Below are 19,911 nucleotides of genomic sequence, written 5' to 3'. Positions count from 1 at the left end.
TTACAGATATATCGTTACACAAGTAGTAACTTGTGCGTTTAGCTAAAACCAGCTTTCAGCCGGAAATAAGTGAGACTCTCCTGGAAAATTTAGCGTTCACATTTTTTCGTTTATAGGAAGGAGATCAAACTGTGCCGCTCCTCAGTCCTTGCTAATTCAAAGCTATCCCTTCCTTTTATATTTTCTCATCCCAACCTGCCAGGATCCCTCCTGCAAAGCTGTTACTTCACACCTATATCCAACCCAGTTCAGCATTTAAAAGTCACACTATTCTGTAATTTCATGATCGGTGCACCACTACCAAATTTATCCAGAGGTGCATAAATAAGAAGTAGAACTTTTATTAATGCTTACTGTAGGAAAGTAGGATCTGCTTTCATGATCGGCCCCACTTTTTTGCTGGTGTCTATTATGTTTTACTGACTAGTCTGACTGGGATCCTGCTAATCAGGACCCCATTCACTGTGCTTCTCCCTAAATTGTACATGATGAGTACTTCGATACCCCGAGATTGGCAACAGGTGTACCCTTGTAAGTCCCTAGTATATGGTACTAATGTACCCAGGGTATAGGTACCCCAGGGGTCCCCATGGACTGAAGCATGTATTATGTCACCCATAGGAGACCACTCAAATTGTGACTCCAGGCCTGCCATTGCAGCCTGTCTAAGCTGGTGCTAGCACCACTTAAGACAGATATAAGTTTTCTTATATCTGAGGTCACTACACTGAAAATCTATCAGTTACCCAAAAGGCAGGCCTTTCAATCCTGAAGGCAGGGTACTCGGGTATAAGTGTGAGGGTGCCCCTGCATGCTCAGGACACCCCTACAACCCTTGGGTTCCATTCTCATGGGTTGTAAGTGCCTCAGCCATTTCGATACATAGAGTGGCCATGCGTCATTGTGCGATGTCTGTCTCTAAACTGGATGTAACAAACCCTTTCGTGTTTGGTATCAAACATGTTGGAATCATACCCCCAACATGTATACTTTGTTGGAAGTCTGATTCCATGCACTGTAAAGCTCCCCCGGGAGGCCTGCAGTGCTCCTGGTACCAGTCTTCTGGACCCGGACAGCAAACTATGGCTGCTGCCCACCAGAGACCTGATTCTGTCCTCCTGCTGCTGAGCCAAGCTTGAGTAGGAGAAGGCAGGACAATAGGTTTCCTGTCACAGGGAGGTGTGACCACCTCCCAGCCGGGACTTAGCGTGTTGGCACAGGGTGGGGGTGCCAGTGCCACTAGACTGCTTTGAAGGGTACATTTGGTGCCCTTCTTCCATGTTTCAGTTTAAACCAGTACAGGGAGCCTTTTGCTCCCACTTTGGCACGAAACTGGACAACGGACATGGGAGTATCCGCCCCACTGTCCAGACCCTCCTCTGGGAAGGACCCCTGAATCGTCCCAACCCTTTCCTTAGGGTACTTAAGGGCTTACCTGTGTGTGGGTCCTAGATTCCTCGCGGGACAAGATTCAGATCCGAAGCCCCTTCAACTTCAACCGTCTCAGCACTTTGGACTTAACTGGACTTCCCTTTGGGAACTGATACTGCAACTGGGAAAACTCCTGCCTCTCCTGGTCTCGTCGTCCTGCCAGTCTTCTGCAACGTCCGTGCCTATGCTCCATACAGGTTCTTCACAAGGCTTGTGGACATCCAAGACACTCAAAGGAATCTCCTTGGAGTGAAGGAGTCACTCCCCTGCATCTGCAGGCATCACAACGATGTGGACTAGTCTGCTGTTCCTGACCTCCTATGGACTCCGAAAGGTCCAGTAACGCCGGTGGTGGTTCTGCAACTCCTTCAAGGCCTGCACTCAAGGTCTGCACTGTCTTCACAGCAGGTTTAGAGCCAGTATCCCTCATCGGCACTGCTGGAACAGAACCCCTGTGCACAGCATCGACTTGCTGTTGCCAGTGCTTAATGTCTCCTCCAGAGATCTTCGGGCTCCAAGTAGCTCCAGCTTCAAGATTCTCCTGAAGCCAAGATCTTCGCCTGCACCGCATCCTCTGCACCATGGGCCTTCCTCCTTTGATGAGTGCCATTGCCAAGGCTTGTTGGTGCCCCTGCTGGACACTGACCCACTGGCTCTTCACATCCGACGTGGGACAGCTTGTGAACGGCTCCTAGTTTTCAACAGTCGCCTGGTTCACATAGCTGCAACTTAAAGGGGCACCATCAAATCTCCTGCATCCCTGACCTTGGTGGGCATTCGTCCTTCATGCCTCCTGGTCACTCCTGAGTGGCATAGACTCTGTCCCCTCTGCTTGCAGGTACCTCTCATCTTGAATCCACCTTTGGGTTCTACCTGACTCTTTCATCTTCTTTGCCAGTCCTCCATTGTGGTCTACAGCGGTTGCCGATGTCACTTCGCACTTATGCACCCAACTTCCTTGGGGTAGGTATCCTGGTTCCTGGGGTATCCTAGGGTGGGGTGACTCTCCAACCTTCCATCTTCCACTGGGTTTCCTCAGGATCCGCTGGGAAAGGTCCTTCTTCTTTAAAACTGCAACGCGACTTACCCATTGACTTGCATTGAGTAAGCGGTCCTGCGCTCACACTGCACATGGCCTCCGTGGAGTTCCTAGATACTCACTTTGGGTGGTTCCTTGGTCCCCTACTCTTCTAGGTTTTCTAGGTCCATTCCCGACTTGGGTCGTGGTTCGCATTCCACTATTTTAGCATATGGTTTGGTATCCCCCTGTAGACCACTTTGTATTTGTGCTACTATTTTATTTTCAAAGTATTTGTGTGTATTGTGGTTATATCTCCGGGTAGGAGCTATTGCAATGTGTTAGTGAGTGTTTATAATAAATACATATTTTTATAACTACACAGTGTGGTTCTTTTTCGCTTAACCTACACCATAAGATTAAGTTCTGGTAAAATAAGCTGCTTTACACTCCTTCTGGACTAAGCCTGAAGACTTCTCTCCACAGCTCCACTTATAGAGCTTTCTAAGGTTGTCTTAGACCACTAAAATTACCATAAGGTTTGTCTGGATTAGTGCAGGGTGCTACACTTACACAAGTGAACACCATATACTAAACCAGCCTCCTACACTTGCAAATACCGGAGTTTAAATGCCCAGGGAATCTGACCAAAACTGCAGGGTCCAGAGAGAACGATCACACAGTAGCACATGTATGTGTTTGGTATTAATACAACTATAATTACTTGGAGCCTGGTTAGGAGTCCCTTGCTTCACTCACAAATCCAGGGCCCAGTGTGCAGGAACTTGTCTCACCCCCCCCCCATCCCCATCCCACGGACACCTCACCCTCCTACACCTGATCCCCCCCCCCCCCCCAACACCCATGCGCAGTGTTTGGTGGCTATAGAGGCAGCTTCTAATCCTACTTGGGAGAGAACTCCTATCGCGCATAGCATTTCTGGCTGGCCTGGTGTGGGATTGGCCACACTGGCTGTATCTAACTCACCCATACACCATCCCCAATCCCTTTGCTGGCAGCCGATTTAACCAGCACCCCCTTTCCGCAGCAAGGCCCTGTAGGGTGCCTAACTTTCATCCTTGTGCATTACTCACTAGAGTCATGTGGGATCATGGCAACCTTAAAAAAATAAAAGAAATTAGCTTTTAAATTTGCACCTTGAGGGGCGGGAAGGGTTTGGCCACTCTGTTCCCCCTACCCTGACCGTTTATACCTTGTTTTAATTTCCAGAACACGTGGACTGACTCTACTTGTCTTGTAATGGTGGCCGCAACATTTCTCTTTATGTTACAGTCAGCCAGTCAGAGCGCGAGGGGAGTGAGGTGGCCGACGGGTGGGGAAAAAAAACGCTTGATGAATCGGATACCTCTATTATTTGAAGTTGCATGGCAGCTAGACTTTCACAGACACAACTGGCAACATATCTATACATTTTTAACAAAACTTTCTCTGAAACTACTGAACAGATTTATCCCAAATCATACACATGCTTTCTGGGAAAGGATCTTGCTTTCTACCAAATTTGGTGTTTTGGCTGTAGTTCTTTTCATAATCCCTATGGAAATTGCATGTGGAAATTACATTTTGAAACCCACTCTTTTTCACATCCCGAAACTTCCCAGGAAGGAGCTGAGGTGAATGACAGTTTTTTTTCTCCAGGAACGTTTTGTGAAGATTTGTCAAATGGAGCCAAAGTTATTAGCAGTACAAAAATCAATTTCCTATAGTAGCTGTAGTTCCCTAACAATAACTACAGAGTGGCAACCGCTGCTACATTATATATATATTTGTGTATGTACCGAGAGACACACACACAACGTCTGAGAGTTTGAAAACCACCATTCTGTCAAATAGTTACTATTTAGCGAGCTATTTTGGTGCATTAATTAAATAATTATGGCACCAGTGCATGGTGTTCAAATGTCAAAATCTACGCCATTTGCGTCCACATTTTCTTGGGCTGCTGTGACAATGGACCCATGGGGCTTTGAAAGGTCTGTGATATTTGATGCAATCCACCAGTTCTTGTCTAAAATGTCAGTCAGCTACCAGTGAATACCGCACTCAGAAGGATATTCTTTACTGATTCATAAAAATTCACACATTAACCTGAAAGCAATGTTTTGACAGAACACAGAGGTATGAGCATGGAAGAAGGATACCGAGTATTTACATTACCAGAAGGTTTGCCTTATGTATGCAGCACGCAGGCAGAGAAACACAACTTAGGGCAATAAAGAGCTTGCACACAGACCAGCACCTACTGATGAACATAGACACCCATTTTCAGGAAGTCTAACTGGCATTAATGCACACAGACAAACTACTGCACACGCATCAAAGAAGGCAGGTCAACAGTCGTATGTAACCGCAGAGGGCGCAGAGTGATGTGCACAGCGGAGCACAAGATGTACATTGTTTTGGCTCCTATGAAGGAAAATACTACTGGGAATTGGGGAAAATCAATAAGCTCTAGGATAATATAATGTTCTCTGATAAAAATGTGTTTCCTCCATCACCGTGAGGGTGCAAATATGACCGTAGCACTTAAAAAATAACTTTGATTTTAGGTCGATCCCTGAGGATAAGGAGATAAAGATTGCACTCGGTATGAATGCCAACTCATGCCGAGCAGATATTTTCACGAACGCCTCATTAAGGTATGCAGGGAAGAGTTGACTCCTTGTCGAGTGGAACTGGGAAATGGAACCATAGACTACATACACTAAGCCTCTGTGGGAGGCCTCGTTCACACCATTACTCACAAAATCACCCCTTGAGCCTAGTAGGCGAGCTAGTTGTCAGCTGTTCTTGAGTATACCCCTATTATTGTAAGCGATCACTAAGACAGCCCCTATACAACGGTAAGGGTATATAGACTTTGAAGATGTTACAATATTGGCTGTCTATTTTTAGGCAGGGGAGTTGTACAGAGAGGGTGCTTTTGGATGGCCCAACCACTATCCTGAAGTCCTGGGCAGAGGCCACCTTGTACCGCTGAAGTTGCTGAATCTATCCATGGCTTTCAAAACTCTCACCTCACTCAAAGACCATATACCACTGGATAGGATGAGAGCACTTGTGAGAGTGTTTTCTATAGGTATTGTACACAAAGAGAGGAGGCGTCTCGATCAATTCTATTCGTAAACACGTCCTTCCCTTCTTAAGAGTTGTTAAGCATGACAATCTTTCATTTCTGAATGAACATATACAGTCTAATTCTTGTATTACTTTATAGTGAACGACGATACATCGCAATCCGAGAAACCATCCTTCCTTGAATATTTTGAGCAAAAAGAGAAAGAGAATCAAATGAGCAGTCCAGAAAACAATGCATCGAGCCAGAGTCGGACATCAGCCGGGTGGAAGGTACCCCAGGAGGGAGACTACGAATTTGTAAGTAGATTGAATTTCCAGACAAATTAGATTTATGGAAAATGCTCTTGAAAATGCCATCGACTTCTCTTTAAACTGTGTGAAAGCCTTTCTTTATTGGCATAATTCTATTGTGTGAGATCTAATACAACGCGATACCTTGAACTAATGTAGCCTTCCTGTCTGCCGCAATAAGGCAACATTCAAATCTGTCTCCAGCTTTCCGTATGAACAGTGGTTAGCAGGCTTGATGGGACAGGGGTGGGTGAAGGCATGTATGTTTCCTAACTTTTCATACTGAATCTCTAAAAGTGAGGGTTAATGTTGTTGTTGCATTGTTAACAAGGGGACCTGAATAGTGTGATTTTATTTTTTGGAAAGTGCTTTTAGCTAAGCAAAAATAAAATAATAAAAACAAAAGCAGAGTTCGAATGACTATCACTCAAACACAAGTGTATTTGGGAACATGAAGTTGTGAAATGCGTTTTGATGGTCCTGGTCACGACGCAGCTCTGTTTGTAGCCGGAGATGACTGTCTTCCAGGCCTGCGGTTTGAGTGTCTTCATGTTTGGCCATCCTTGTGAATTACAGAGTTTGCACTCGAGCTGGGCTATCGGAGCATACACTCTGGAAGTAAACTAATCTTTTTGCCCTTTGTGTCAATTAAAAGCTAAGGTTGAGTGCGTAGGCAGCATTTTTTGTTACCTAAATGTTTTCTTCAGTGCTTGATTACCTAAGCCTCCAAAAACACTTCAGTCACATAGAAAATAAATTGTCAACTGAAAAACAGCCATAAATATCCAGAAATCTCTCTGGAGGGGCTAGATGTTAGTTGCAAAATAAAACATTAGGATTCATTTTCTCAGTGGTGCATATATATTTTTAAAAGGTGTGTGTGCCTGCTTCCCCTGGCAATATTCAGGCTGATTTGTTTATGGTCAGTTTTGTGTTGTCAACTTGCCACTATATTCACTGGTCCGTTGTTTGAGCTGCACAAGCTTGCACTGAACTGGTGCTGCCATTTCTGGTTTAGATCAACATTTAAAAACCTATTTTAACCCCTCTGTGCTGGTGACGGAACCACTCCGTCACCAGCCACGGACGGGCTGTGCTAATGACGGAGTGGTTCCGTCACGGCGCGGCAGCCATTTCGCGCCTGCACTGAGCATTCTATTGAGCGGGCGGGGCCGTGACGGAACCACTCTGTCACAAGCACAGCGCGCCCGAGGCTCGTGACGGAGTGGTTCCGTCACGAGCATGGCAGCGCCGCACCCCCCCCCCCTCCCCCTTAGTGCTGCAGCGGAATTACCGCCGCAGCCAAGTGGTTAAAGAAATCCCTCTGTATAAAATCTTAGAACCAATGAGAAACTGTCTACGCTTTTTGTACAAATCCTCTCTTGAACATCGAAGTATGCATTTTTTTTATGCTAGTTGCCACTCAAATTCCCTCAATTATGGCCAGCTTTATTTAATTTAATTTTTTTAGTTTTTTTCGTTTGGAGCAACATACTTCTCTAAAACATAAAAAGTACCATAGGAATATAGCTTTAAGCTGTGGTGAAGTTCTGCTTTAGGTGCAAATCCGGTGTAAAAGCTTTGGATGTAGATTATTAAAATCATCGGTGTGAGAAAGTGCCTCTTTTTGCATGGTCACCCCTATTTTTAGGTTTGCCTAGACAGCACAACTGTAGCCAAACATTACATGATCAACAAAAATGAGCTTTTAGAGTACTGCAGGGAGAGAGAGGCTTATGCTCCACCCACAATTTGATTCCCCTTAGTACATGATTTGATTGGACTGAAGTTGTGTGCTTTCTCTGAAAAGGACACTTGTGTTGTAATTTTTGGCTTGTGGCAAAGTTTACGCTCATTACAACCTGACCTGATTGGTTATGGTGGTATTATGAAATGTTATGATAAATTCAGTATGCCTGATGGACTGTTTGAAAAGTATGTTAACATCAATCCATTTAAGTTTGGTTGTTATTACTTTCTAGGAAAGCCTGCATAGAAGGTTTTTGTTGTACAAATTCTAACAGATTATTTTAGTAACAACCACCTCTTTCCCAAAATTCAAGATCCTACTCAAAGCCCTCCTCCTAGAGCGCTTTCGAACGAAACGATAAGAACACAAGATACACCGGAAATAGTCCGACACCTTACCAAAACTTTGCTGTGTTCTAAAACCGCCGTCTCAGAACGAAAAAACGCCAGATTCACCCGTCATACCTCTTCTGGATCGATGGACACTCCTCTCGCTATTAGCACGTTATCTCCTTCATATGAAACCTCGCAGCCCCAACCTTTGTGTTTAACCACAATATCTGTATTGTTTACATGTCTATAATGCTCATAATTGTGCTAGTTGCGGATTATGTTTATGCCATTAATGCTCATAATTATACATGCTGTGAAGCGCTCTGATACCCTCGGGTCCAGCTAGCGGTATACAAAACTTCTAAATAAATAAATAAATAAAATAATATAGATTTGCTCTCTGAGAATCCTTGTTAGGCCTTCTGAGAAGAGATCGTACTTTGCTTGGCCAACTGTATTTGGGTGTACCTTTGTATTATTATGACTGTGTACCTGATGGTTTACACAAAAAAAGTGGGCCAGAGTTAGTTATGGTGTCAAGCTACAAGTCTGATTGATTCACTACGAAAATGTGTGTTTGATGGCATAGGTCTGTTCTGCTTACTATGAAAAGTTATGACGAAAACAGTAGGCCTAGCTTTTTATTGTGAAAACATTTTGTTAAAACTATAAGGCCTTCAACAGTTGGTCGTTAACACATTGTGTCACAGGCTAGCAACTGGTATTTTGTTTCATGTAATCTCACAGATTTCTGTAGTAGGCAGGGGTCATGATGTTGGCCACCCACTCTGACAAACTCTGTGGATTTTAACTGCAGTGATTCTTGTTTGGCCCTATTAAGAGGGGTTGCATATTGTTTTTGCAAACTGTATTTGTCTACATATTTGTAATTTTATAACTATACGCATGATGGTTGCCTGTTTAAATGCATTCCGTAGGCTTTTGTTGGTTATAGTTTCAAGCCAATGATAAAGACTGTAGGTCTTATAAGTTCATTGGGAGAAGTTATGCCAGATTCCATAGGTTTGATATAGTTGTTATGAAATGTTATGACAAAACTAGCAGGCCTGACTCACTCACTGTGAAAATCTGTGTTTAAGGTAATAGGCTGTTAAGGACGAATTGTTCATGCACTGTGCCAAAACCATTATGCAGGTTTTTTATTACGTGCATTCTGACAGATTAATGTGGTAGGGAATGGTTTTGCTGTTGCTAATCTACTAAAACAAGCTATGAGGATGGAGGACGTGCACTAGGATAATCCTTTGTAGGCTCTCGTAGGAGGGATTTTATATTTGTACATTATTGTAATTTTATTACAGTTTACCCGTTGCAGTAAATGTATGTAAATGTATGTAAATGTATTGGCATTTTATATAGCGCACTACTTACCCGTAGGGTCCCAAGGCGCTTCGACCGCTGCGAAACCCTTCCTGGCTTCCCTGAGAGATGGTCCCTTAATGGGTATCTCCAGGGTGAGACCAGGCATCCCCGGCGGTCTGGTGGGGCCGTTAGTGAAGATGAGGCAAGCTAATGCCCAGAGTTGCCGAGTGTGATCGCTGATCAGAGTGGGCACCGAGGCGAGAGAATTATCGAGTCCGCTGACCCTGGTCCAGAAACCTGCCGCGCCGGGAATTGAACCCTGGTCCCGGGCCGTCCTCTGCTCTCGGGTCTGCCGCCTCTAACCAGTGAGCCACACTACTTCACTGCAGTAAAGTTTTTATCCAAGACCGTAGGCCTGAGTTGGTTATGGTGACAAGATGATGATAGAATTTACATGCATGATTGTTTGGTATGAATAAATACAGTAGACCTGACATATTTACTGTGAAAAGCAAATGTTAAAGTCAATAGGCATATAAGGATGGATTGTTATTACTCTGTGTTAAAGCCTACACATAAGCATATTGTTACATGGAATATGACAGATTACTGAAGTAGGGAAGGGGTTTTGGGGTTGATGACCACTTCTGACAAACTATGGGTACAGAAGATTTGCTCTTAACATTGTGAGAATCCTTGTTAGGTCCTCTTAAGAGAGCTAATATTTTTCTTTGCCAACTATAATTTTGTTTACTTTTATGACAGGAAGCCTTGTGAGAAATCTTCAGCGCTAAACAGTAGGTCTTGAGTTGATTAGGGTCACAACTAGTGGTGGCTGGCACAGATCACGGGTGCAGGAGCAGGGACATGAGGGGGCGAGACACAAGTAAAGCTGGTATAAAAAAAAAACCCTACCTTCTTGCCGCTTTCTCACTGCGTCTCTCCTCGTCGTCCTTCGCTCTGACCAGAACAGGAAGCACACCCAGGCTCCCAGTCGCCAATCGCAACACAATGCAGCGTTGTGATTGTCTGAGCGCCGTGGTTCTGCGTGGTGAAAATGCAAAGTGCGCATGAATGTTTGCCCAGCCCAAGACGGCCGACCAAACTTTCATGCGCACTTACAGTGTGCTCACCACTCCCCCTGCTCTTATCGTGAGACCAGCCCCCCCCCCCCCCCCCCGCAAAAATGCCGGACATCATGACCAAATAAAACAATAATTACACGAGTTGTACTGTCACTTTATTTTTCCTTAACTTCACTGCTAAAAAGCAGTGGGCCAATCCTTAGTGGAGGAGCCGCCACTGAACTGGTCACAAGCCAATGATAACAGATCTAGGCCTCACTGGTTCAGTAGGAAAATGTATTTCAGGATTTGTAGGTCGGATCTGTTCATTACGAAAAGTAACAACAAAGCCAGTGGTCTGATATATTAACTATCTAACACATATGTTAAAGCCAATAGAATTTTAATGGTGCATTGCTTTTGAACCATGTTAAAGCCTGCCGCTGGATAATCTCTTTGGAAGTCCTAATAAGCTGAGCTGCCTGTCTGCCAGAATCTTGTAAAAGCACATAATTAAACAACGCATTCATTGTGTGTATGTTGATGCAGCACGAACCTCTTCCTCTGATGGGCTTTGCATTCCGCACAGATGCTATTCAACCGTGCTGACGCTAAGTTTGGTGTTGAGCGCAAACGTCATGAATATATTTTATAGTTTGCATTCTTTCTCCACATACAGGAGCTTAACCACTATTCTAACAAACGCCTAGCCAATAAAACACGTCATTACACGTGCATCTTGAATCTGCTTTTGACTTGTAGTTAGCTGCTGCTTTTCCTTTGGCATATGAATGAGGAAATAAAGATGCTGAGATGGAACAAAATGCCGGATGAGGCGAGGCATGCGGCTTTGGAACTGCACCCTTCAAAACGACAGCGCAAAGAGTACTTTAGACGCCAAAATAAAAGCTTGTCTTATAAAAGCAGACATGACGCAGTTATTAACGACAATTCGGTGTTTAAACCAGTGAGAGTTTATACAAAATGCGTCCATGACCAGAGAGGGGGACCAGTGTCCAATATTTGTGGCTTTGAAAATGGATGTTTTACCAATAATACTTAGGAACCTTGCAACTGCCCCTGTTGGCCCATTCTATTTGTATTTTATTGAATAACATAGCTACTTCATCTGGAGCCACATCCTTAATGTGCTTCATACACCTCTTGCCAAAATAAGGAATTAATTAGGTCTCTTCAGAGGCTAATGCATCCTTGTTGCAGATTGCTCAGCATTTACTCCAGTTGCTTCTGCATAATTCAGTGACCTTCAGTGCTTTGCATTCTTATCTTGTATAGATGTACTTGATGTTTAAGATGGATTGAGCATATACTGCTCCCGTTTTGGTAATAAGAAACTAGATCTTTATACAGAGATAAATACATGTTAATGTTTTCCATACTCGATTTGTACTAGGTTGAAATTTGACTTAAGTGGGCTTTGGTCATTCTTTACTCTCGCTGAATGCTTGATTCACATTTTAATTTGTGATCAAATCAAGCTTGCAGCCACTGTAAGAAAATAAAAAAATGAAATAAAAAGAAACCGGTGTAAAGTAGACTTAAATAACTCATTTAGCTGGTTTTAAATTAATATTCTTGCCGCTTTAATGAGTCCCGCCGCGCTTCAAGATATATATCAAGGACTGACTTGTTTCCAATTGATTGGACACTTTTTTGATTTCAGCTCTTTCTCGGTCAAGTGAATTGACCAAAGAGGTTGTATTTGAAACAATACGTTTATACACAGGTTACTCTTAAACATAGCGCTCAGGAATGGAAAATGCTTTAAAACAGATCTGCCAGGGTTTAATATAGAACGGGCTCTAAATAGCACAGAGAAATAATTGCAAATCGACGGTCAGGTACTCTTGTAGGTATCTATGAAACAGCACGGTTAGGGCTGTGCTGCTCTGTTTGCTGTTAGATGCAGTGTGTGCAAGGTGGAACATGACAAATTGGCTGTTCTAGATAACAACTCACTGAAACGCATGAGAATCACAGCTAGAATGCGAAGACTGGGAATATTAGTAACGTATAGGCAAAGCATAAACGAGGGGTGCATGCAAGTATCATGGCACCTGCTTTATAACTCAGAGAAGGAAGGCAGAGACACCTCTGGAATTCTGCTGTGGCACAAACAACTTCAAGAATGCATGTCACAGGCTTTGGGAATTGCAGGCACTGTGAATGAGAGGATTCGCTTCTCAGTCTCTACAGACGAGCATATTATTGTACATGGACTCGTAGAACAATCAAATTCAGTTTGGTCACAGAATTTCTAAAGTAGATATATGGGGGTATGGCCAAGATGGCGGGTGGGTAGGATGTGCTTTCCCGTCCCTGCTGCGGTGATCCCTGGCTGCCTCTGATTTTAAAGCATAGGTTGAGCCCCACGCCGCCTCTTCTTACAGTGGCAAAGCCCGCAGTTGGCTTTGGGTGCTAGAGCAGGTTGCCGCAGTGAGGAGTTCAGCCAGTGATACAGCTGATCGATGGAGCGTCAGATTGCGGCATTGAAGAAGCCAACCTGCTGTGGGGGCCTGGAATCTGCGCAGTTCAGTGTGCCCCAGACTCCAGGGGACTGAGCGCTGCTCGGGAGACTGGAGCTTTTTGGGGTGGCCTTCCGGCCCCTTCCATCAGATGTGTCACCGGCAGCACAGTGGGCATGCGGCCTTCCCTTAATGGCAGCTGCATTCCAGTGAGTACTCCAGCCGCACAGAGCAATGCACTTCCTGCCTTCACACACTGCGAGCCCTGGCGCGGGCAGGCTAAATGGCACCAGTACCCTTGATTCCCCCCCCCCCCAGCTAAGACTTGCTCAGCTTAGTACCTGCTATTGCAGTCCACGAAGCTATGTGCTACTCCCTGGACTGCCCTAATCTGCTGAGCTTGCCCTGGGCAGCCTACCAATGGGAGGCTTGCACGGAGGAGCGCATTAAGAGGGGCACCCAAGATCAACCAGACGGTGGGGAGTGTCATACTTACTGCATGCTGGGGGTGGGCTCGCAAGACTGATAGTCTTGGTCCTCCCCTCCCCCCCGCCACCCCCGGCGATTGTCCATGCTGCGGACCAGGTGGGTCTCCGTTAGCAGACTTTGAGTGCGACGTAGCTTTGCTGTTTAATGTCATTGATCTTAGAGGCCCGAGGCGGCTCGGTTGAAAGCGGGCTGCATATCACTGATCTCCTTTTTGTTGATGTTGAAGCCCCCGTGGTGCTCCCCTGTGGGGAGTAGTGCTGAACCCTAAAGCCCCAGGTTTCATTACCCCCACCTTCTGGGTCGAAGCTTTTGAATCAGCATAGTGGGTGCTGGGAGAAACCAGAGCATGTTTGTGCTCCCCTCTTAGAATTTCTATCATCCCGGAACTGGATGTTTGCTCTCCAATGGGCTTTACCTTATGGTCACCTGCCAGTGCCAACCTCATCTACCTGTGCGTCTTCTTATTTACTGGTGGCATGAGCATTGGTAAGGCCCCTGTGGCGCCGCCTTCAGGATACCCTGCTTCATTCCTTATCTAAGCTTTAACCTTCCTCATGTCCGTGCCCTGCAAGAGGAGAGGTCTTCGTGCTTCCCGGGGGACCCTGGACAAGGCACGAGAAGACCATGGCCACAGCCCGCACCAAGAAGGACTGCATCTTAAGGGACATGCTGTCCAAGTCGACTGGGGGCAGAGCCCCCCCACCCCCCACCACGAACAGCAGCCTGACAGAGAGGACGGCAATAGACCCGTGACCCACACATTTCTGGAGGCACTCTGCAAATTGTGAAAAAGGATGTATCTCAAGACCTGAAGGAGGTGTGCCGGGAGTTGGTAGAGCTGAGAGACTGGGTCTTTACCCTAGAAGACCACGAGACATGTTGGGTCAAGGAAATTGAACAGCTCTAGTAGGAAGTGATACAACTTTGCAGCCGACAGATTAGCTTATAGGCCCACGCCAAGGATCTTGAAAATAGATCATGACAAAATAACATACACATACGTGGGACCCCTACCAAATTTGCGGAGGCTGACATCGTGACCTGTGTAAGGGTTCTGTTTCTTCAGATCCTGGAGGAAGCGCCAGACAAGGGCATCCAGTTTTACAGGGTCCCCAGAGCTGGCCCTCCACGACTGGAGAATTCACGCCCAGCTGATATGCTGGTTTGCTTTCATTATATTCAGCTTAAGGAACTGATCCTTTGTAAAACCAGGGACCTGAACCCTTTGAATTTTAGCGGTCACATGCTGGTCTTCTACCTGTCGGTCCTCTCTTTGGAGAAATGGAGGGAGTTCCGCCCAGTCACAGCCCATCTTTGTGAACAGGCACTATCCTACTCCTAGGGACATCACTTCCGCATCACCTTCCATATGGAATGGAAACTACACCCAATTTGGGTCCTGGCAGAGGCCGGCAGGGTGCTGCCGATTAAAGAGCCCTCTGGGGATGCCTGGCAGGGAAACCAAAGAGCATATTACCAAGAAACGCTCTCAATGGCGAGGGCAGGCGGTGGCCTCCTTGAGTGACCACCGGCTGGACCCTGTGACCATGGCCTTTAAACGCCGGGTGGTGCTGGTGTCGCTTTCTGGAGAGGCTGACGGGCTTGATCCTGATTGACTGCAGGGGAGGCTCCTGGATGGTATCTGAAGTATGGGTTGCTGGTGAGGCGGGGAAACCGGATTGGTGATGCCAGGCAATATGCACAGGTATGGATCCCTCTACTCACATGCTTCATGGGACTATGGTGGGCATTCACATTTATTGTTATGTTTCTGTTAATAATGTGTTTTTTGGTTGTTGGGAAAAGAATACCTTCATTCTCATAAGGCACACTGCATGTTCAATGGGTTACGAAGCACGACTCCCCTTATCCCTTGGGGCCCCAAAGGGCATGTAGTGTCGCTCTCGCAACAGCTGTTATCTCTAGAGCAGTGACAGCCCACCCCCAACACACGTGTAGTTAAAAGTTATCACCTTAAATGTAAAGTGGCTTAATAACCCAGCCAAGCGTTGCACGATTCTCTCCTACATAGAACAATTTGGGGCGGACCTGTGTTTCTTACAGTTGATGCACATATTTCTTGGGTACTGTTGTGGACTTCGATCCCAGGCCTTCCCACACCAGTACTTCTCATCTGCGGATACCAAAACAGCAGGTGTGAATCTTTTAATCCGGGGGAAAGTAAGGGACACACTTGCAGAGATTAGGGGGCGACTTTTAGCATGCAGAGTGCATGTAAGAGATCACTCCTTTATTGTGGGTTCCCTTTATGTGCCCAACTAGGCCAGGAAACATTCCTCCGCTGGCAGAGGTCATGTCCCACCAGGATTGGAGGGTGCTCCTGGGTGGGGATTTGAATCAGTTGTTTCCCTACCAGCTAGGCAGATTGGCACACTGGCATGGGGAGCCGGGCCATATCTTCAGATGGGGCTTAGTTGGTATGAGAACTGGGCCTCAAATCTCTGGCGAGACTGCTACCTTCAGACTCGAGACTACACTTTTTAATCCCATGCCCACAAAACTTACACCTGGCTCGATAATTATTTGGGGACCACGAGTATCCAGACTTTGCTTACAGACATTGAACTAGAATCTCGTTCCCTATCTGACCATGCTGCGGTCTCTATGTTCCTGGGTCTTTTGCCTTCACAACAGACATTCCGGACGTGGAGAATGAGAGAAACCCTCCTCCAGAGGCCTGCAGTTGTGAAACCGATCACCCAAGCAATCACAAACTACCTCGACCTAAACAATATCGATGATACTACTATCTCCCTCTTCTGGGAGATGCTAAAAGCAGTGATTCGATGTGAGATAATGGCAATCTCTGAGACTGATAAGCTTCGGCGGGACAAGAGGGAGAACTTTGGTCAGCAAGTGCTGGAGTTGGAACAGATACACAAACGCACAGGCGCACCTCTCATTTTGAGTCGGCTTGCACACAGGTTGCCTGAATGGATTGAGACAAGGCTGAGTACACTCTGCTTAGACTATGCCATTTCTTTTACGCGAGGGGGAACAAGTATGATTGACTGCTGGGCGCATAATGACACCGAAATCATAGGGGGAGTGTCCATTGCATCCACCGTCCCCCAGTTTTACTTGGACCTCTACACCCAGCAGACCCTGATGGAGACGGCCCAGGACTCATCCCTCAAGGGTGCTCATACCAGGCGATTGACGGCAGAGTAGGCTGAGTCGTTAGATCGACCAATCAGAATAGAATAGGCTATATCAGCCATCACAAGACTGAAGCCTCTTAAATCGACAGGACTGGATGGCTTCCCGGATCAGTATTACAAGACATTTTGCTCGATACTGGTGCCCATTTTGACCTGACTGTTTAACGCGATCACCGGACAGGGTATGGTCCCATCTTCCATGCTGAAGGCATCTAAAGATGTAATTCCCAAACCCTGGAAAGATCTCCGGCAATGTGGATCCTATAGACCAATAGATCCCCTGAACTTAGACATCAAGCTTCTTACCGGCATTCTAGCATCCCAACTAAATCCACTCATGCCGGGGTTGGATGACCCGGATCAGGTGGGTTTGTTTCACACAGACAATGCAGTGACAATACCAAATGAATCCCCCCACCTGCTCAATAAAGCCAAAAGCTCCAGATGGGAGATTGTGCTTCTGGCCATAGATGTGGAGAAAGTGTTTGGCCGGGTACACTGGCCGTACTTGGAGGTGACACTTGCTTCTTTGGCTTTGTTCCTCTATTTCGGTCCTGGGTCCTCAGTAAGTACAGTCAACCTAAAGCAACTGAATTGGTTAACGGCCAGACTTTGTCCCCTTTTCCTATTTGTCATGCGAAGAGCCAGAGGTACCCACTCTCGCCTCTGATATTTGCTCTTTATATGGAGCCCTTCGCCCATTGGTTTAGTACAATCCATGCATTATGGGAGTCACCTTTGTGGGGAGATGCATCCCCTTGCTGTCTATGGAAACAATGTAATTGTTGCATTAGATAACCCTCGGGAGGCTCTCCCTGTCTTTGTGGACAAAACGGAGGCATTTGGTAGGGCTGCAGGTTTCCGCATAAATATACAGACGTTGCAGGCCCTCAACCTCTTGGTTCCCCCGGAAACAGTGACACTTCTTGCGCACTGGTATCCGATTCAATGGCAACCCATCTCTATTCCATATTTGGGAATACAGCTCAACCCGACTATTCAAGAGACGTTCTCCCTTAATTTTCAAGTGTTCCTGCAACACGTCAAAAGACCTGCCTTAGTGGAAGCTAGGCCAGATAGCAGCAATAAAGATCAGTGCTCACGAAAATCCTCTTCCTTTTTCAGGCGCTACCAATTGATCCCTCTGCCGGCATGCTTCATCCCCTGCAGATCGTTTTGAACCACTTTGTGTGGGCTGAGAAGCAGCCTCGGATGAGTCGGACATTGAGTTATCAATCTCCACAGAAATGGGGACTGGAGATTCTGAACTTATTACAATAACACCAAGTTACCCAACTCCGCTATGTGATGGAGTGGTCCAGGGAGGAATCTGAAAAGCAATGGATGTTTATGGACCGAGCAATCACAGGCGCCTTTATTCCTCACTGGTCTCTTATGCAGTCTTAGGAGTATGGTATTGAGTTGTATTGTGCGAGGGGCTTTTGACATTCCCCTCCCTGCTGACCCCACTCACTCACTCCTTGCACTTTGGAAGCTGTCACTAGAAAAAAAGAATTGCCAATAATGGTGGTTTTAATGGGATGTTGTCTGGTAATGTGAAGCATTACAAGTAGGTAGCATTGGAATGGATATGTATTTGTGTTGAAACAATAACTGTAGGTTAAATAGGCAGGTGTTAGTTTGCACTGTCAAGTCAGACCTAAAAGTCCATGTAGGTTAATGACTGCCCTCCTCCCATCTGTACTGCTGCCAGAGGAAAAACAACATAAAGTATCTAGTTCTAAAAGACACATTAATAGCTTTACAATGTCATGTATGTGCACCTGAAACTCCAAACTCAGGTAGCTGGATAAATAAACAAAATGATCATAGCTGTGTGGAGGGCAACACTTTTTGTGGAGGCACACAACCTCGGCCCAATCAAAACATGTACTACTGGCTCCAACCCGTGAATGGAGCCCAAGTCCCTCTCCAGTGACGCTCACATAATTTTCTGGCGACAGCTGTGCTGTCACGCCAGACCATAATGAACATTGGTTGACAATATTTTGCTGAGAAAAACAGCCTGATTTTGAAGATGTTTATATTCAACAAATACCCCAAGTAAAGGACACCCAACGTCATTAAAAATAAAGTGCCACACTGGAGGGAAGACACGTTTTGAAAAAACTGGAAAAAAACTGTAAGAAACACACTCAAAGCCACGTTAAAAACAGTTTCATTTATCGGTATCAGCGTCTTATGTTGGCTTATATATTTGAGACCTAGCCTTACTGTATGCCCATATACACCCACCCTTTAACACAAAATATTTTTACTCCAGACTAACTCAGAAAACCCCAGGTCAAGTTTACGTGGCTGAAGTTAGTAATCTATACTCAAAGGTAAAGTTACCAGATGATCTTTGGTGGATGTAGACCTGCGCCATTTTGGAAGACCTTGATTCTTTGTCATCCGTCTTACAACGTTCATCTTCATCTTTACAGCACATATGATTTCTTATCACAAAATGCAGTGCATGCACTCTGAGGTCATTACTATCTTCACATACGTAAGTGCAATATATCATCATTTTCCACTGGGAAAGTTTGGAACTGATCAATAATAAACAATTAAAGAAGGTATTTAAACTGGGCTCACATATTGTTTCATCTGTGTTGAAGTAGCAAAGTTGCTTCACCAGAAGCGTATACTTAGTTTGACTAGCAAGGAGCCCAGTGCCAGGCCTTGTATAACAACTCATCTCTCCATATCGTCGACCAAGAGCAGCGCCACCAGGGATTAAGCAGAACTTGTGATGTATTCACACTAGGTACTCATGCAGAGGTTGACCGATATCTGTTGACCTGGATCATGAGGGAAAATAGAATACATATACATGTGCAGTGCCATTACAGTGTTTGAGGTCCTTTTAACCAATCAGCAACTCTGGGACCGAGTCCACGCCCCAGCACGTTGGTAACCTTTTCTTAGCAAAGGCGGTGAACCTACCCACAAACGCGCTGGAACTTCACTCATGTAGGTTAATAATGCCGATAAAAGGGAAGGTTGCAACTTTAGTTAAAAGATGACAGATGAAAAATCACGCTCTAATAATCTGCATTATCTTGGCATCCCCAGGCTAGATTAAGAAATTGTGCCTCAGGGATGTTATGTTAGTAGGATTTATTGAGCGTGCGACCACCCGGAGATGTCTTGGCGCTAGGATTGCGGTAAGCCCAGCCAAAGCGTCTAGTTGTGAAATAGCCAGGTTTTTAGCCCCTTACTGAAGATGGTGAGGGAGCTTGTACTTCTGAGCTCCATGGGATCATGTTCAGAGTTTTGCTGTGCCATACGAGAAACTTCAGCTGCCCCAGCTTGCGATCCGTATTCTAGGGACTTTCTTACAAGCAGTCTCCACCCCACTCCCTTTTACATAGACCTTTAGGGGTTTAATAGATCATGTGGAGAAATTTGAAATGTAAAAGTTCTATGTTAAGTGATGC

The 19,911-nt window shown here is 45.6% G+C and overlaps 1 protein-coding gene across 1 annotated transcript in view; it reads left to right on the top strand.

Moving 5' to 3' along the window:
* STK4 (serine/threonine kinase 4) overlaps positions 1-19,911 on the top strand; it is a 218,867-nt gene that overhangs the window by 184,836 nt on the left and 14,120 nt on the right. Inside the window, exon 10 of the mRNA XM_086932548.1 lies at positions 5,688-5,845. Coding sequence (XP_086788674.1) covers positions 5,688-5,845 — 158 coding nt within the window. The remainder of the gene's footprint in view (positions 1-5,687; positions 5,846-19,911) is intronic.

The sequence above is a fragment of the Lissotriton vulgaris genome, chromosome 7 (assembly GCF_964263255.1).
Source record: "Lissotriton vulgaris chromosome 7, aLisVul1.2, whole genome shotgun sequence".
Taxonomy (NCBI): domain Eukaryota; kingdom Metazoa; phylum Chordata; class Amphibia; order Caudata; family Salamandridae; genus Lissotriton; species Lissotriton vulgaris.
Note: the sequence above shows the minus strand (reverse complement) of the source record. Positions and strands in the feature narration are given on the sequence as shown.